At 41.9% G+C, this 13,796-nt stretch overlaps 1 protein-coding gene across 1 annotated transcript in view; it reads right to left on the bottom strand.

Moving 5' to 3' along the window:
- The window catches only part of dab2ipb (DAB2 interacting protein b), a 101,679-nt gene that overhangs the window by 13,066 nt on the left and 74,817 nt on the right, over positions 1 to 13,796 (bottom strand). The window contains 8 exon segments of the mRNA XM_063889475.1: positions 1,358 to 2,202; positions 2,205 to 2,233; positions 4,760 to 4,913; positions 4,916 to 4,946; positions 6,116 to 6,317; positions 6,442 to 6,678; positions 7,629 to 7,773; positions 8,712 to 8,856. Coding sequence (XP_063745545.1) covers positions 1,358 to 2,202; positions 2,205 to 2,233; positions 4,760 to 4,913; positions 4,916 to 4,946; positions 6,116 to 6,317; positions 6,442 to 6,678; positions 7,629 to 7,773; positions 8,712 to 8,856 — 1,788 coding nt within the window.

The following is a 13,796-nucleotide window of genomic DNA, read 5'->3' as shown; positions in this document are numbered from 1 at the left end:
GTCAGGGTCACCAAACTCATCATCTGGGAGCCATAAAAATCCATGTCAAGATATTTCTCTGGACAATTAAAGATTGAGCAGTGCAAAAGGAAAGGTGACTTGATCACAAAGCTGATCCATCCTCTGGGGATCATTAATGTGTACAATGACATGGCGATCCATTCAATAACTCTTGAGATATTTCATTCCGGGCCAAAGCGATGGAGCAACCATCACTACAATCCAAAAGAATAATTAGAAATCATGTAAAACTCCTCACATAGTGGCTTTAAGGTCCTTTGCTGCTTCGACCAATACATAATAAATGAATTTGCTCACATGCAAATTTAATTAGGGTTCGGTGCGATCTGTAAATAAGTCAATACTGTAGAGTATCCCTCAGAGACGAGAGCAAAGCATTATGGTTAATGTGCCCTTCCCTTGAGCCATTATCCAAGGGCAACTATTGACCAGTGTTTTAATTACAGCTGATAGTCCTGACCCGACAATATTGAACATAGACCCTCCAGTGAATGCATTAACAAATGTAAACCCCCCCACTGTGAGGACACACACAATGACTCAACTCAATTAGGGTGTCTGTGGTGACCCCCCCACATCCTTTTTAACATTATGGAAGTTTTGTTAATAGGAACTTTTTTCATCAATGTAATTCCAGGCAGCTCTAGTTGGCTGTCTCGAATAATGGTCTAATGAATATCATCGTCAATTATTTTTCTGGAAGTCAGAAGAATACTTCAATCACAAGACGATTTATAAGTCACCCTGTGTGACCTTGAATTCCTGAATACTCTAGTTGTAATGACTTACAACTAGAGTAAAATATCTGTGTATAGAAACTCACAGAATTGTGCGGGAAAATCCAAGTCAGATTTATCCACTTTTAATCTCACTTTTACCAAAACATTTCCCAAGGATTTTCACCAAAACATCCCTATTTATCATACTTGAACAACCATGAGAATAGTTCATTTTCAATATAATTTTTAAGAGGAAGAGGTAAGATTATGACTGGATAAGTAAGACATGGGTTATCCTGCACAAGTTTTAGAAAATATTAGATACGTTGTATTAAAATGTTTTGTCACAGCATGTAGCGAGTGTATGTAAATATGGTATTGCACTTTAAAAACAGTATTCAACAAAGAGTAAATGTATAGCTTTTTAAGAGAGATATTTGATTAGATTTGATGTTTATGCTGCCCTCATTTACTTACATCCATTAATAATTGATACTTTGTTCAATGTGCAGGAATGAAAAGTCATTTTTTCTTTACTTAATTCAACGTAACACAGCAGGGTGAGTCCTGATTAGACTCCTTAAAAAGATGTGCATGCTACGATGTGAGTCCCGTACCTGTTTGTGTGGCCCCCTCTGCTTGGTCTCCGGACTGTCCCCTTTAGAGGAGGAGGACTGCTGCCGTAACCGTGCGCCGCTGCCAGGCCAGTCGGGCGAATTGGTCATCATGTTTCCAGAGGAGGGCCGGGGGTACGGTCCGCTGTTGAGGAGATTAGGGGGTGTGCGGCCCCGAGTGATGTTCTGAGGCGGGGGCTGATCTATCCTCCGCTGGGGGCCGGCGCTGTTCTGTCTGGGGACGGTGGGCTGGTGCTGCTGCTCTGTGAGGGACAGCTGTCGGCGGTTAAACTCCCCCGAACGCCGGGTGTACTCGTCCCCGCTGCTCCCCCCGCCTCCTCCACCGTGGTTCAAGAAGGAGAGCTTCCCACCCGCCGGTCCATCCTCGTTGTTGCTATGGGAACTAACAGAGCTTTGGCACTCTGACCCCGAGTCGTTCATCCCGCGGGGGGACACAGGTAGGCAGGCCGCCATCTGGTACACCGGGTTCTGGAACGAAAGGGGGGCTAGCAGCTGGGCGGGTCGGCCTGGGGTGCTCTCTGTCGCCAGGGTGGGGGGGGTCTGGCCTGACCTCCTCAGAGTTGGACCCCCCGGGATATTGCCTTGTGGAACTCTGGCTGACCACACCCCGACAGAGCTTACACCTTCACCCAGGGCCTCCGAGGAGCTGGGACCAGGGCCCCCGTCCAGACTGCGGGGGTCCTGGAGGTCCACCATGGACAGGCTCTTGCTGCCGTTGGCCATGCCCAGGTCGGGTTCATTGGTCTCGGAGTAGCTGGAGCTGCGTGCTGGGGAGGGCTGGATCCCTGAGCTCCTTGTAACAAAGAAGAGGTCCTTATTCTCGGGGTGGGGGAGGGTAACCGGGTGAAGTCTACTAATCTGAAAGAGACAGAGCGAAAACAGATATTTAATCTAATGTACGAATGTTAAAACCTCCACCAATTAACTTCAGTCACAGGGGATAGCCTGGAAATGTGGACCCACAACATCATGAATGCTTTGGTGATCTCTTCTGTTTGTGAACGTATTGTCATTGCATATTTAAATTTCAGGGGCAACAACACTGGTATTGTTCTCACCTTGAACATATGTGTTTGAGTATGTCAGTATGTGTCTGTGAACATATATTGCAACCATGCTAGGGTCACAAACATGCAAATTGCAAAAAAATTTAAAACACATGTAAGCTTTATGCCCCGTGAAATGGGTGTAGCTTGAGGAAGTTGGGAGTTAGGAAAGTGGCGAGGTAGGTGACTACTTTATTGTCCATTCAATTTACATAAAATGGAAATTTGTCTTTGGCATAGACATATAAAACAACACTCACCAAACACATCACAACATACAGTCCACACACAAAAAGGTGTTCTGCATCATTGAGTATGTGAAAGTGACTAAGTAACAACCGTGCATGATTAAAGTGCTGAGTGTATTGTTATTCCTCAGGTGTGTAGTCCATTTAAAAAGATATATCACCACAGAGCATGGTACACAGTAGTGTTAAGAATACATACATTAACATGCATTCAAATCAGGTGATGTGTTGGTGATGGTTTTGGTTGCACAAAGATCCTAAAAGGCGTCGTTGAACCTTTCCTCAATTTCCCTCGGGATAAATAAAGCTTCTTGAATCTTGAATCTTTTACCCCCATGGCCCCAATGAGTCATCGCTGCTGATGTAATCTACAGTATTTTAGCATTACACTATTGTCACAGTAGAGCATGTGGAGAAGAGTCATAAAGTCATTGAACTGAATCAGTAATGTGTTCATTAACTAGCTCTTTGCCACCATTAGCTGCTGGTCATAACGGACCAAGTAAAGCTGTCTAGCAACAGTAGTTTAATAACGCTAAGCTAGTGTGAAATAAGCTGAAGCGGAAAAGAGTGACAAGGCTAGTTTTGGAGAATGTGCGGCCTGTGCACACACACTCCTGTCCCGTCATCTTCCCTTTCTTCCTTCCCTTCAGCCAGCAGATGGAGGCTTTATCGCCAGAAGAGACGATTACCTTGACAGCCGTGATTTATCTTCCAATAATCTCAATGATTCACATCACGCTCATCTCCTCCTTTCTGTGTCCTTCTCCCTCCGTTCCATTACCCTCCCCTTTTAACTTCTTGTCATTCTGCTCAATTTCTTCCCTCTCTCAGTTTTGGCACTATCTCCTACTTTGCGTGTCACTGGTTGGTGGATGAGAGGCAATTGTGTGAGAATGGTGAACTCATTGTTGCTACACCACAGACACACACATGTCAATAAACAAGCAAACAGTGATACAGTAGAGAGGCTCTGACATCGGGTCTTATAAGGACATCTCCTAATTAGCTCTATTGATCGTGGCCCTCTGATCGTCATAGTGACAGCAGCTGTCTGACCCTCTTCCTGTTATGTACAGTATGATCTGGTGTTGTGTGTGCTGGCGTTTGTGTCCGCTGGCTATTACTCATACATCTGTGGGCCCCTGTGCCGTCATGTTAATCTTTATAAGTGTCACCTTGCCTCCTGCCATTGTTCTGCCAGGGAGTTTAGAGGACAGCAGATAAGGGAGATAAGGTGCAGTCAGAGAGTGTATTCACCCACAGGAGTGTACAGAGGTTTCATCTGGCTGATGTAAACAAGCAGGGGTGACACTCACGCTGTGTCACGGCCGCGGCTGACAAACATTAACACGCAGAAGAACTGCTTTGAGAACACCATCTCCTTCGGAGGCAAAAGCATCGTCCATGTTTTTAATACCTACTTGGAATTATTGGTAACTGAAATTTACACAAACAGGTGAGCTGTCACAGAGGTTGCAAGTTCATATTGATGTCACATATTTGTTTTATTTGCTTGTTTCCTGATATAAGGACTGTTTAGGGACTTTGTAGATTAAAGAGCTCTGATATTTACCACTGCCAAGTAGGTAATGTTTTTTCCAGGAATATGTAAAAAAGCTTTAGCTAGATATTCATTAAACTCAGTGCAACGGTGTTACATTTGCAAATGAAGAACAAATTCAATTTGGGAGTTGATCTGAGTCACAGTGCGGATAAACAAATACATTTTCACTCTCTATAACAATGAGATGATGCATGGACCTTGCCAGATGTCTGCGCTCTCAGGAAGCCGTTCTATTTGTACTTATTGCACTCAAAGACTTTTTTTTAAATAGGCAGAGAAGGAGCAGAAACCCACAGTAGTTTGCACAGCTATGGCTGGATGTCCATGCTAGCAGCTGCAGTAACGTTAGATAGCTGCCTTTAACGTGCTGCTGAGTTTAACACATGCAAATATACTCTATCATAAAGATAAAAACTAAACAAAATAGTCTTTGAAACCTCTAATCTTTCAGTTAAATGTCAAACAGTGTAATCCGAATGAATGAACAAATACTTTTCGAGATGAGATGTTTAATAAGTGTTACCCTGAAAGCTCGTTGTCTATGACCATCTTCTGCAGGCCGGTGGAGATGCTGCAGCCGGCCTCAGCTGGGGGCGATCCTGTGAGCTCTGAGGAGGGTCCGGGTGTCATCTGGACGCAGGACGGGTTGGACAGAGCCGTGTTGACCTCCCGCAGGATCTGGGCAGAGGACCCAGCTTGGAGGCAGCGCTCTGTGAAGGAGACACAAGACACAAGGAAACGTAACTCTGGAGCTCTTTAGCACGGACGATAACTGGATGTAATTTCGGAGCTGTTTTGCTGAAGATGATATTTGCATATTTTTTAGACTTTGTTATTTCCTCTATGCCATGCAATCAACTCTCTTATCCAGACAACATACTAAATAATGAATAAGGCCGGTCAGTCTGATGGACTTAACTAGACACGCTGTGATTTCTGAATTATTGAAAGAGAGCAGGATGCTCGAACAAAAAACTGAAAAAAAGAATCTGCCCTTTATCTAATTATTACCAGCTTCCCATCTGCTACCAGCGCTAATGTACACGTCCTTGTAAATCCATTACTAAGCCTCACCCAGCATCTGACGCTTCACTATTTACCTAATGCAATAATGAATTATTGATTGATACGATTCCCACAACATCCTAATGTAGTCTGATTCAAGCCCTGACGCTTGTGATAATCATTTAAAGACCTTTGGACCTCCCGCAAAAGCTGATTTCGATTAAGAAATCTTTAGAATATCTATCCATACACCCCAATTTCTTTTTGAGAGAAGCAAATGCATAAAGATCAGCATTGTTTTCTACAGCATGTGGAATAGTGTGTTCAGCAACGCACGCTGGTGGCTATAACAAACAGCCATCTCTCTGGCTTTTGAGACCAACATTTCTTCTTTAAAGCCTCACACTGTTTTATGATCTGTACAGGATTTTCCACCTTTCCTTATAATATATTTGCTGTTTTAGACTCCTTTCTTTACAGGGATTGTATCAAGACGATCAAAGTTTATTTATACATTTGTTATATGAGATTTGACTTCTTGCGTCCTTACATAACATTTCATTTGTTAGCCCTCTGGGATTTTGGAGAATAAGGAAACCAACAACACGCTGGACAAATAAAACCCTGTGCCTGCACTGTACCTATACACAAGGCTAAAGTTACCATCAATCTATCTGCAAGTCTCAATTTAACATCAGTATCCCTGTCAAAACTTAAATGCACTGAAAGTTATTCCATCATATTGACGCCAACTAAAAGTTTTAGAAGTTAAATATGAATGAAATGAATGTCATGCTAAACTTTGGTTTTGCGTCTGTAAACACATTATAGAGATGTTTGTCCAAATCGATGACACATGATGCTGATGCAGTACCTGGTCCATCTGGAACACCACCTCAGAGAGGAGGGAGTGCAGGGTGGAGAGCTCCCTGCCGAGGTCTATGTACCCCTCGAAGCCCGCCGTGTTGGAGATTGTCTCTGGGTTTGAGATTTCCAGCAGGAAGCGCTGCATGTTGGTCCACTCGTGCTCCAGGAACTGGTTCATGAAGGACATGTACTCTTCCTTGTTACCAAATCTGAAGGCAAACAAGGACAGGAAAGGGGAACAATGAATAATGCAAAAAAGTTATTTTGAGCACATTCCTCTGCTAATAAGATCGGTACGGATATTTTCTCTTCATCCAAATCCCCAACACTCACTTGGTGAAGTTGGCCAGGTTTTGTGTGACTTTAGCGATGAGTGTGAGCGTGCGTGCTGTGCGGTCATCCGGATATTCCTGCATCAGATTGAAAAGCGAGGGGGACATGATGGCTGGACAGAGGAACCGCAGGAACAAGGAGGCGCTGATCAGACGCTCGCTGATGTCCGGTCGACCCCTGTTGCTGCATTCCTGACGCCACGACGCAAAAACCTCTTTCAGTTCCCTTGGAAATACACTGTAGAGGAACAAAGGAGGGGTTTTTTTTTAAGGGGAAACAGAAAATACACATCAGACTGCATGAAAATAATTGATAAACTGTGAAATAGAAGTGAAAATGTTTTTGGTCTTTTTATAGTCTCAATACTTTGGGGACAGATGGGCTGGAGCTGTGATGGAGTGACTCATTCTCACTCCTGCTCCCCAACGTAAGAATACAAATGATTGTATAAAGTTTTGTATCAATTAAAATGCTTTGAATTTAAAAGCGTTGCAGAAATCTCACAACATGGTTAGGAATAGATCCTACGGGACTGCAGTATAGACAGAGAGGAGAGCACATCCTGAGACTTGTTTTGAGAATTATTTTTAAAGGCAATTATGAATATAAACACGTATCTAAAGCGATATGTATAATTCAGAACAGTTTTCTCTTAGCATATTATTTGCATTTGTCACTGCTTCCCTTTTGCCTATTTCATTTGATGAATGCAAACAACAAGCAGGAAGCCGTTACTGATTTGATTGCAATCACTTTCTTTACATCTTGTGTTCTCATTATTCCAAACGCCTTTGTTTGCTTTTGTTTCCTTTTCATCAGAATTGCATCCAATCCCTTTTAATCTATCAATTATCCACCATTTTTGTTTACTCGCACCATAATAAAGAATCAGAAATCAGAGACAATCTTTGATGAAATAAAGTTGTTCTATAAACTATAAAAGTTCGTAAACAAAGGTTTTGATAAAGTGTTGCCTATTGTAAAACGAGGCACATCATGTAATATAACTCATTAAGAATATCCTCAGTTTTTTAGATTATTTGTTCACTTTGGTGGCAAATTAACATTTTTGATATACGAATTATCATTTTTGGGATTAAGTATTCCTATAATTACTTGGAAGACTGGATATTTTAAGTCTGCACATTGAGACACTATCTTTATTAATGCTGTGTTCCAGTATTCACCAGTATGAGTTGATGATTTTGCAGAAAGCCAGCTCGCAGCACATCTTCAGGTTACTCTGGTGCTCCTGCAGGTCACCTGAGGAACATCTGGACGGATCCACCTCACAGTTCTCATCTGACTCATACAGAGCCTTGATAAACTCACCTGAAAAACACACAGGAAACAGGAAATTAAGTAACATATTGAGATTTTCCACATCAGGAAACTATTTGTTGCCTATGTTTGTGATTTGAAGTGCTGCAGAGTCCTACAGAGCTGAGCTAGGACAGAGGACAGATAGGATGGCTAAGCTACAGAGTTTTACTTTGTCCTTGAGATACCTCAGGCTGAACCATAGACGCAAAAATAAAAAATGAAATTACTTTTCAAAACAGATCATTTTAGTTTGACCTGCTGTGACAACGAACAAAAAGACTGACAGAGAAGATTCAAGCACGCCAAACAAGGTTACCCTCACAAAAATAGTGGCAAATAGAACTTTGTGTTAGGTGATAAAAGACACATTTTAATGCTTGCCCCAGTGGTTTAGCAACTCATTAAACAATACAAACTACAACCATAAACACTAATGCATAATTGACCAGCCTTTGATATTTCACTGAATAAACCCTCTGATGCATCTATAGCTCCAAAGATACACACATAGAGCAACATGAACACACACGTTGAGCATTAACATTAGCAGCCTACAGAGGGGGGATTTGTGCCGTTTGTAGATTAAACTGCGACTGTGTACACTTCGGAATCAGGGAGGGAGAAAAGTACACAGTGCATACAGAGTGCTTATTGTTGCGACTGCAGACAGACAAACACACCTGATTTGACCTTGGACTAACATTGTCAAGTGGGAGTATGGGGGGGGATAAAACCATCGACCCATAATTGTCTCTACAAAGCTGATGAAAATGGACCCTTTTGAGGTGAATGCAAGGACAAACTGATACAAATTGAAATACTTAAAAAAAGAAACCTCAAACTACAGACACACAGCAACTTTGTTCTGCTTTCAAAACTATTTCTGACTCTTCATAAGGAGAAACAGCCTCTGCCTTCCACTTCTTCCAGATCAGTGCTCCACTCACCGAGGGCGTCCTGCAGGTACTTCTGTCCCACCAGTTTCAGGTACTCCTCTATGGCCTTTGTCGCGAGTGTGTTTTCTCTGAAGATGAGGTGCTCGTTCTCCCCACAGCGATCCACCTCCGACATCATCAAGTCAGTGAGGAAGTCCTGCAGAAAACAACAAGAACAAGTACAGGGTAAATCACTGCAAGTCATACAATCATATGACATTATTGACCCATCAGATGTCTGTCCATTTGTTGATCATCTTGCATTTTAAAGGAGTTTTTAAATATTCAAAATAGAATAAATTAAATGCATTCTCTGAAAGAGAGTTGAAATGTATGAGTAGGTTAACCCAGCTTGGTCATCACAGTTTCCTCTGACTCATCTCTATCCACTTCCTCCGTTTGTCCTCTGATATTTTACATTACAAAATCTGCCATTTCAGGCACTGTTATTCCTACTTTCCACTCGTGATCCCGTGGGTGTTTCACTCCTGGAACACTCCAGCTAAAACACCTGCTCCCTATCAGTAAACACAAACTCCCCAGCAACTGTTCACCTGTTCACTAGCTTGTCTTTCGTTGCCTTTACTCTGCATATAGTCATGTTGTTTGTTAAAACACCAACGCCCCACAAACTAACCAGCAGCGAGTCTTGTTAGCTTTGAGGTAAAATGACTGTTTCTGTCAATGGAGTCTGCCGGCTTTGCTGAGCCGAGAAACAAAAGCTTAGTTAGTGTGAGCTGTCTTTTGGCAGAGAATAACTGTGAAAATATTATAAATATACTGTACACTTGAACTGCTATTGATTTTTTTTAGTGGGCCTTTTTGAGCTGGCTAAAATATGTGTGGCTGCTGCCTCCGTACTAAGCAGTAATTTGCTTTCTGTGTCGTCTGTTTTCTGCCGACCTCCACATACAGTAGGTAATAAACTGACTATGGATTAGTACCTCACACAACCCCACTTCAAAAGACACTTAATATCTCTTTATCTTGACTGATCTCAACTGTAAATCACAGCTTTGCCCAACCCAACAAAAACACACGACATGTTTTGTGATGTATTCGAGGGAACTGCAGTGTCTCTTGATCGTTTCCTAAGGGTTCTGGATTAATAAAGACAACTTTCACAGACATGTAGTCATTAGTTCCACTGTTAATATAAAAACACTAAATATAGTAGCATTCATGCTAACAACATTAGCTACTTAATCTCCTTCCTTTTCCGTGTGTTGCACCTATTTCTACCTATATCTTTTTCCTTGTAAAGTTTAGCAGAGTGTCTCACAAACCTTCATCAAGTCACACCATGGCACAGGTGGATATCACACGTCTAATTATTAATAATGTCTTTTCTCATCTGTGTGCAAAATGATATAACAATCGCTATCAATTTGCAGGTGCAATCACATTTTTGGGACCATTAAATGTGAACAAAACATAATTCTGTCATTAAAATAAATGGAAGGAAACAAAATGGCTTTATTTATATAATCTTTTGAATTTGACAGAACAGCTGAAAAACAGTGACAGGACTCATATTATTAATATAATAGCAGCAAACCATTTCTTCACTTTCATTCAAATGCTCCAAAGGTTGATTTTGACACATGCTATGCTTTGCAATGAGCAAACAAAGAAAACAATTAGCTTGTCTGTTTCCGACGAGAAGAAATGGAGAATATTCAAAAATAAAGGCAAAAGTTATTATCACTTAAAAACATGTCAATAAACAGATGTGTTTATCTTTAAAGTCTGCAGTGTGAATCGTGAATAGAATTCTCTTATTTATTCGTTTCACTTTCTTGTTAAGGAGTTATCTCTATTAGGATTATACAGTATTCAGCAGGTGAAGGAAAATGACAGGCGGAGACATGCATCACAGCTCCCAATAACTCCCAAAAAAAGTCTGAAAAGGAGACTTGGAAACGAAGCCATCTGGGGATGAATCATCTCTTGTTTGGATCCCTTCGAAATATTTCTGGGTGTACGCTCCTGTAAGTCCCCTGGCAGCTTGTTAAACTAGGGGAACCAGCATGGCAGCAGCGCAGAAGAAAGCCAAGTGACAGATGTAGAGAAGGAGAGGAAGGAGAGACAGAGCGGTGGTCTTTAAAGAAGAGAGGAGGAGGCGGAAGGAGAGCGACGCAGCCTCTCAGACACTTCTATAGCTGCTGCAGACGCCTGTTATCCAGCTAATCAAAGATACACCGCAGGGAGCCAATCATCACTGATGTGCAGCCAAAGGAGCCTTTTTGGGAACGCATTTGCACATTTCACACATGGACCGACCCCATAAACACACACACAGAGACAAAAATCTCAACTTTTTTGAATATGGATTTATATGAATTACCATTTTAATTAAACCTAGATCATAGCATTAGTGTGTTTGTATATCTATGTGTGTGAGTTTGTACATTATCTGTTATTCTCAGAGATAATGATTTCATAATATAATATACAAATCTGTGCAAGTGGCTTTTTTGACACAGGTCAACACAAAAAAATGAATGTCTGCAATGCAATTTAAATAAATGAAAAACATATCTGCATAAGTACATCCTTTAACGATGAAGATTGAGGGGCAACTCAGAAAAAAAAGTGAATGACAACCAGGGGATGGATGTCAGTTATCATCCACTGTACAGTTAAATCTATAAATTAGGATAATTATTGAGTGATTGTGCAAGAAGGAGACATGGCTACCAAGAAAGCTATTTGCGAGGTTTTAGGGCCAGATATTCAAAAGATTGCACACACGACAGTGGTCTGGATGCTTCATGAGTCACAGCTTCATGGGGGAAATTAGACGAGGAAGAATGAAAATATCTTTTAAAAAAAATAAAAAGCTCCTCAGACGTCACGGCTGCAGTTTTGCCAGAAGCCATGTGGGAGACTCTGAAGTCAGCTGGAAGAAGTTATTACGGTCTGATGAGAAACTGAGCGTTTTGGCCCTTAGACTAAATACCATTTTACAGTGCACATCATCATAAACACAGCCTCCCCACCGTGAGGCGCAGCGGTGGCAGCCTCATGCTGTGGAGCTGCATCCACAAAACTTCAGAGGGGAGAGGGCGAAATTAATTCAGGGGAATCTTGAGGAGAAAAAACAACTGATGTAGTCTGCAAGAAACCTGCGACTAGGGAGGGGATTTGTTCTCCAGTGGACCCCGAGTATAAAGGCAAAGCCACACTGACTTTAAAACAAGTGAACATGTGAGTGCCTCAAGGATGTAACTGCTGCGAAAAGGGCCTTAAGTTAAATTTAAGGAGGTGAAATCAAGCATTTTGTGTTGTGTAATACATTTGAACACTTTGCAACATTATATATACCTTAGTGAACTTTACTGCACTGTACAGCCCCCCTCCTGTCCCTTCTAGTTCAGGAATCTCATTTATGCTGGCAGCATTACAATTTAGGTAACACTTTAGAAGTAAGAAAATGTCATCGCAATTATGATCATCTCTCTATCCTCCCCTCCTCTCTATTGCTCACCCACTCCCTCCCCTCTGTATTCCATATGAGGCCACTGAGGCGAGGCAAATCCAGGTCTGATTACAGAGGACGATTGGAGGAAATAGAGAAGGAGAGAGTCTGAAACTGAGAGGAAGACATCAAAAGAGAGACGGAATAATTCCTGCTGGCAGTCTAAAACTCAAATTTCAGCCCGAAGCCGCTGACAATCTCTCTCTAACATAATTTAGTGAGCCTAAAAACATATAGTATGAGCGTACAGTTTATGTCGGTGTTTATGCTCTCAGTATTTCATCACAACATATTGATAGTATGAAAAAAGAGGGACTATAAAGTTTGATTTTCACACTTTCTCCCCTGTGCCTCGAGTACAAACTGCATACATTATCTCTTTTTTTTTCTTTCTCGTGCAAACCATATGTTGTGTTAAGACTGATTTCTTACCTTCCAGGTGGCAACTTGCTCCCTGGTTCTCTTTTTGGAATGCTGTTTAAAAACAGACTTGAAAATGGACCACTGACAACTTTTGTGTTTGCAGACACGGAGTCAAAATCCCTAATTTGAGAGCTGGCTGCATTGACAGGCTTTGAAAACAAACACCAAGACCAAGAGATTATGCTAGCCCTTCTTGGAGGCTACAAAACCAAGAGAAAAATAAATCAATGCCTGGGTGTCAAATATGGCATGTTAAAATTGCCAAACCTTTGGAAGCTGTAGTTTTTGCCATAGAAAGAACTGACCTAACGTCAATGCTGCCTTAACTGATCAGGGGATTAGATAACATGTCATAGTAATGTAATCTGTAGCTCAGATCTTTCACTCTGGACTAACTTGCATCAGCCTTATCACTCCTGTTAGCCAGTCTAAACGCCAGCCAGGACCTTTTCACCTGTATCAAATAACAAAAAAGTCTGCCTGGAAGGTAGTATAGGAAATCAATGTAAAGCTCTTAAGTATACTTTTGAAGATGGTTGGCAGTAAGTGCATAAATGTTTTAGAGTAATAGATTAGGACATGAAGAACTACTGGCATTACGGCAAACGATCGAGTCCTAAAAAGAGACCGGAGCTCTTCCCCTTTTTCCCTCCCATCATCCCTCTGCATTTTCTCTGACGCCCTCAATCCTGACACCCCCCCCCCCCACACACACACACATACACTCTCAACTCCCCTCCCCTCTGCTTCAGTGCTAATAAGGAGAAGTAGAACGCTCTCTGTATCGCTGCCACATCCCATCAGCCAAACCATGCCTAAAAAAAAAAACAACACACAGGGCACAGAGAGAGGAGATATGAAGCTAGGGCTGGAGTGGGGGGTGGGGGGTGGGTTGCAGCACGGCTGATCAGATCTAATAAATAATACGGGAACCGAGTCCTGTTGGAGAAGATGAGGAGGTCCCTGTAAAAACTCATAAAGTTTTGTCCATGACACTGCTGTACACACACCTACCTACTCTAGGCCCTCTGTGTCTTTGCACTGCTTACATCTCTACTCTGCAATATTCTCCGGTTTAGTTTGCAGCTGCAGGTTATGAAGCTGAAATATAAAAAACACAGGCCCATGTTGAAGAGACGGTGATGTTTTAAATGGCACGCATTGCAATTACAGGACCTTGAGTCATGGGAAGG

This window comes from Eleginops maclovinus, chromosome 8 (assembly GCF_036324505.1).
Source record: "Eleginops maclovinus isolate JMC-PN-2008 ecotype Puerto Natales chromosome 8, JC_Emac_rtc_rv5, whole genome shotgun sequence".
Classification (NCBI taxonomy): domain Eukaryota; kingdom Metazoa; phylum Chordata; class Actinopteri; order Perciformes; family Eleginopidae; genus Eleginops; species Eleginops maclovinus.
This window is presented reverse-complemented; position numbering and strand designations above follow the sequence as displayed.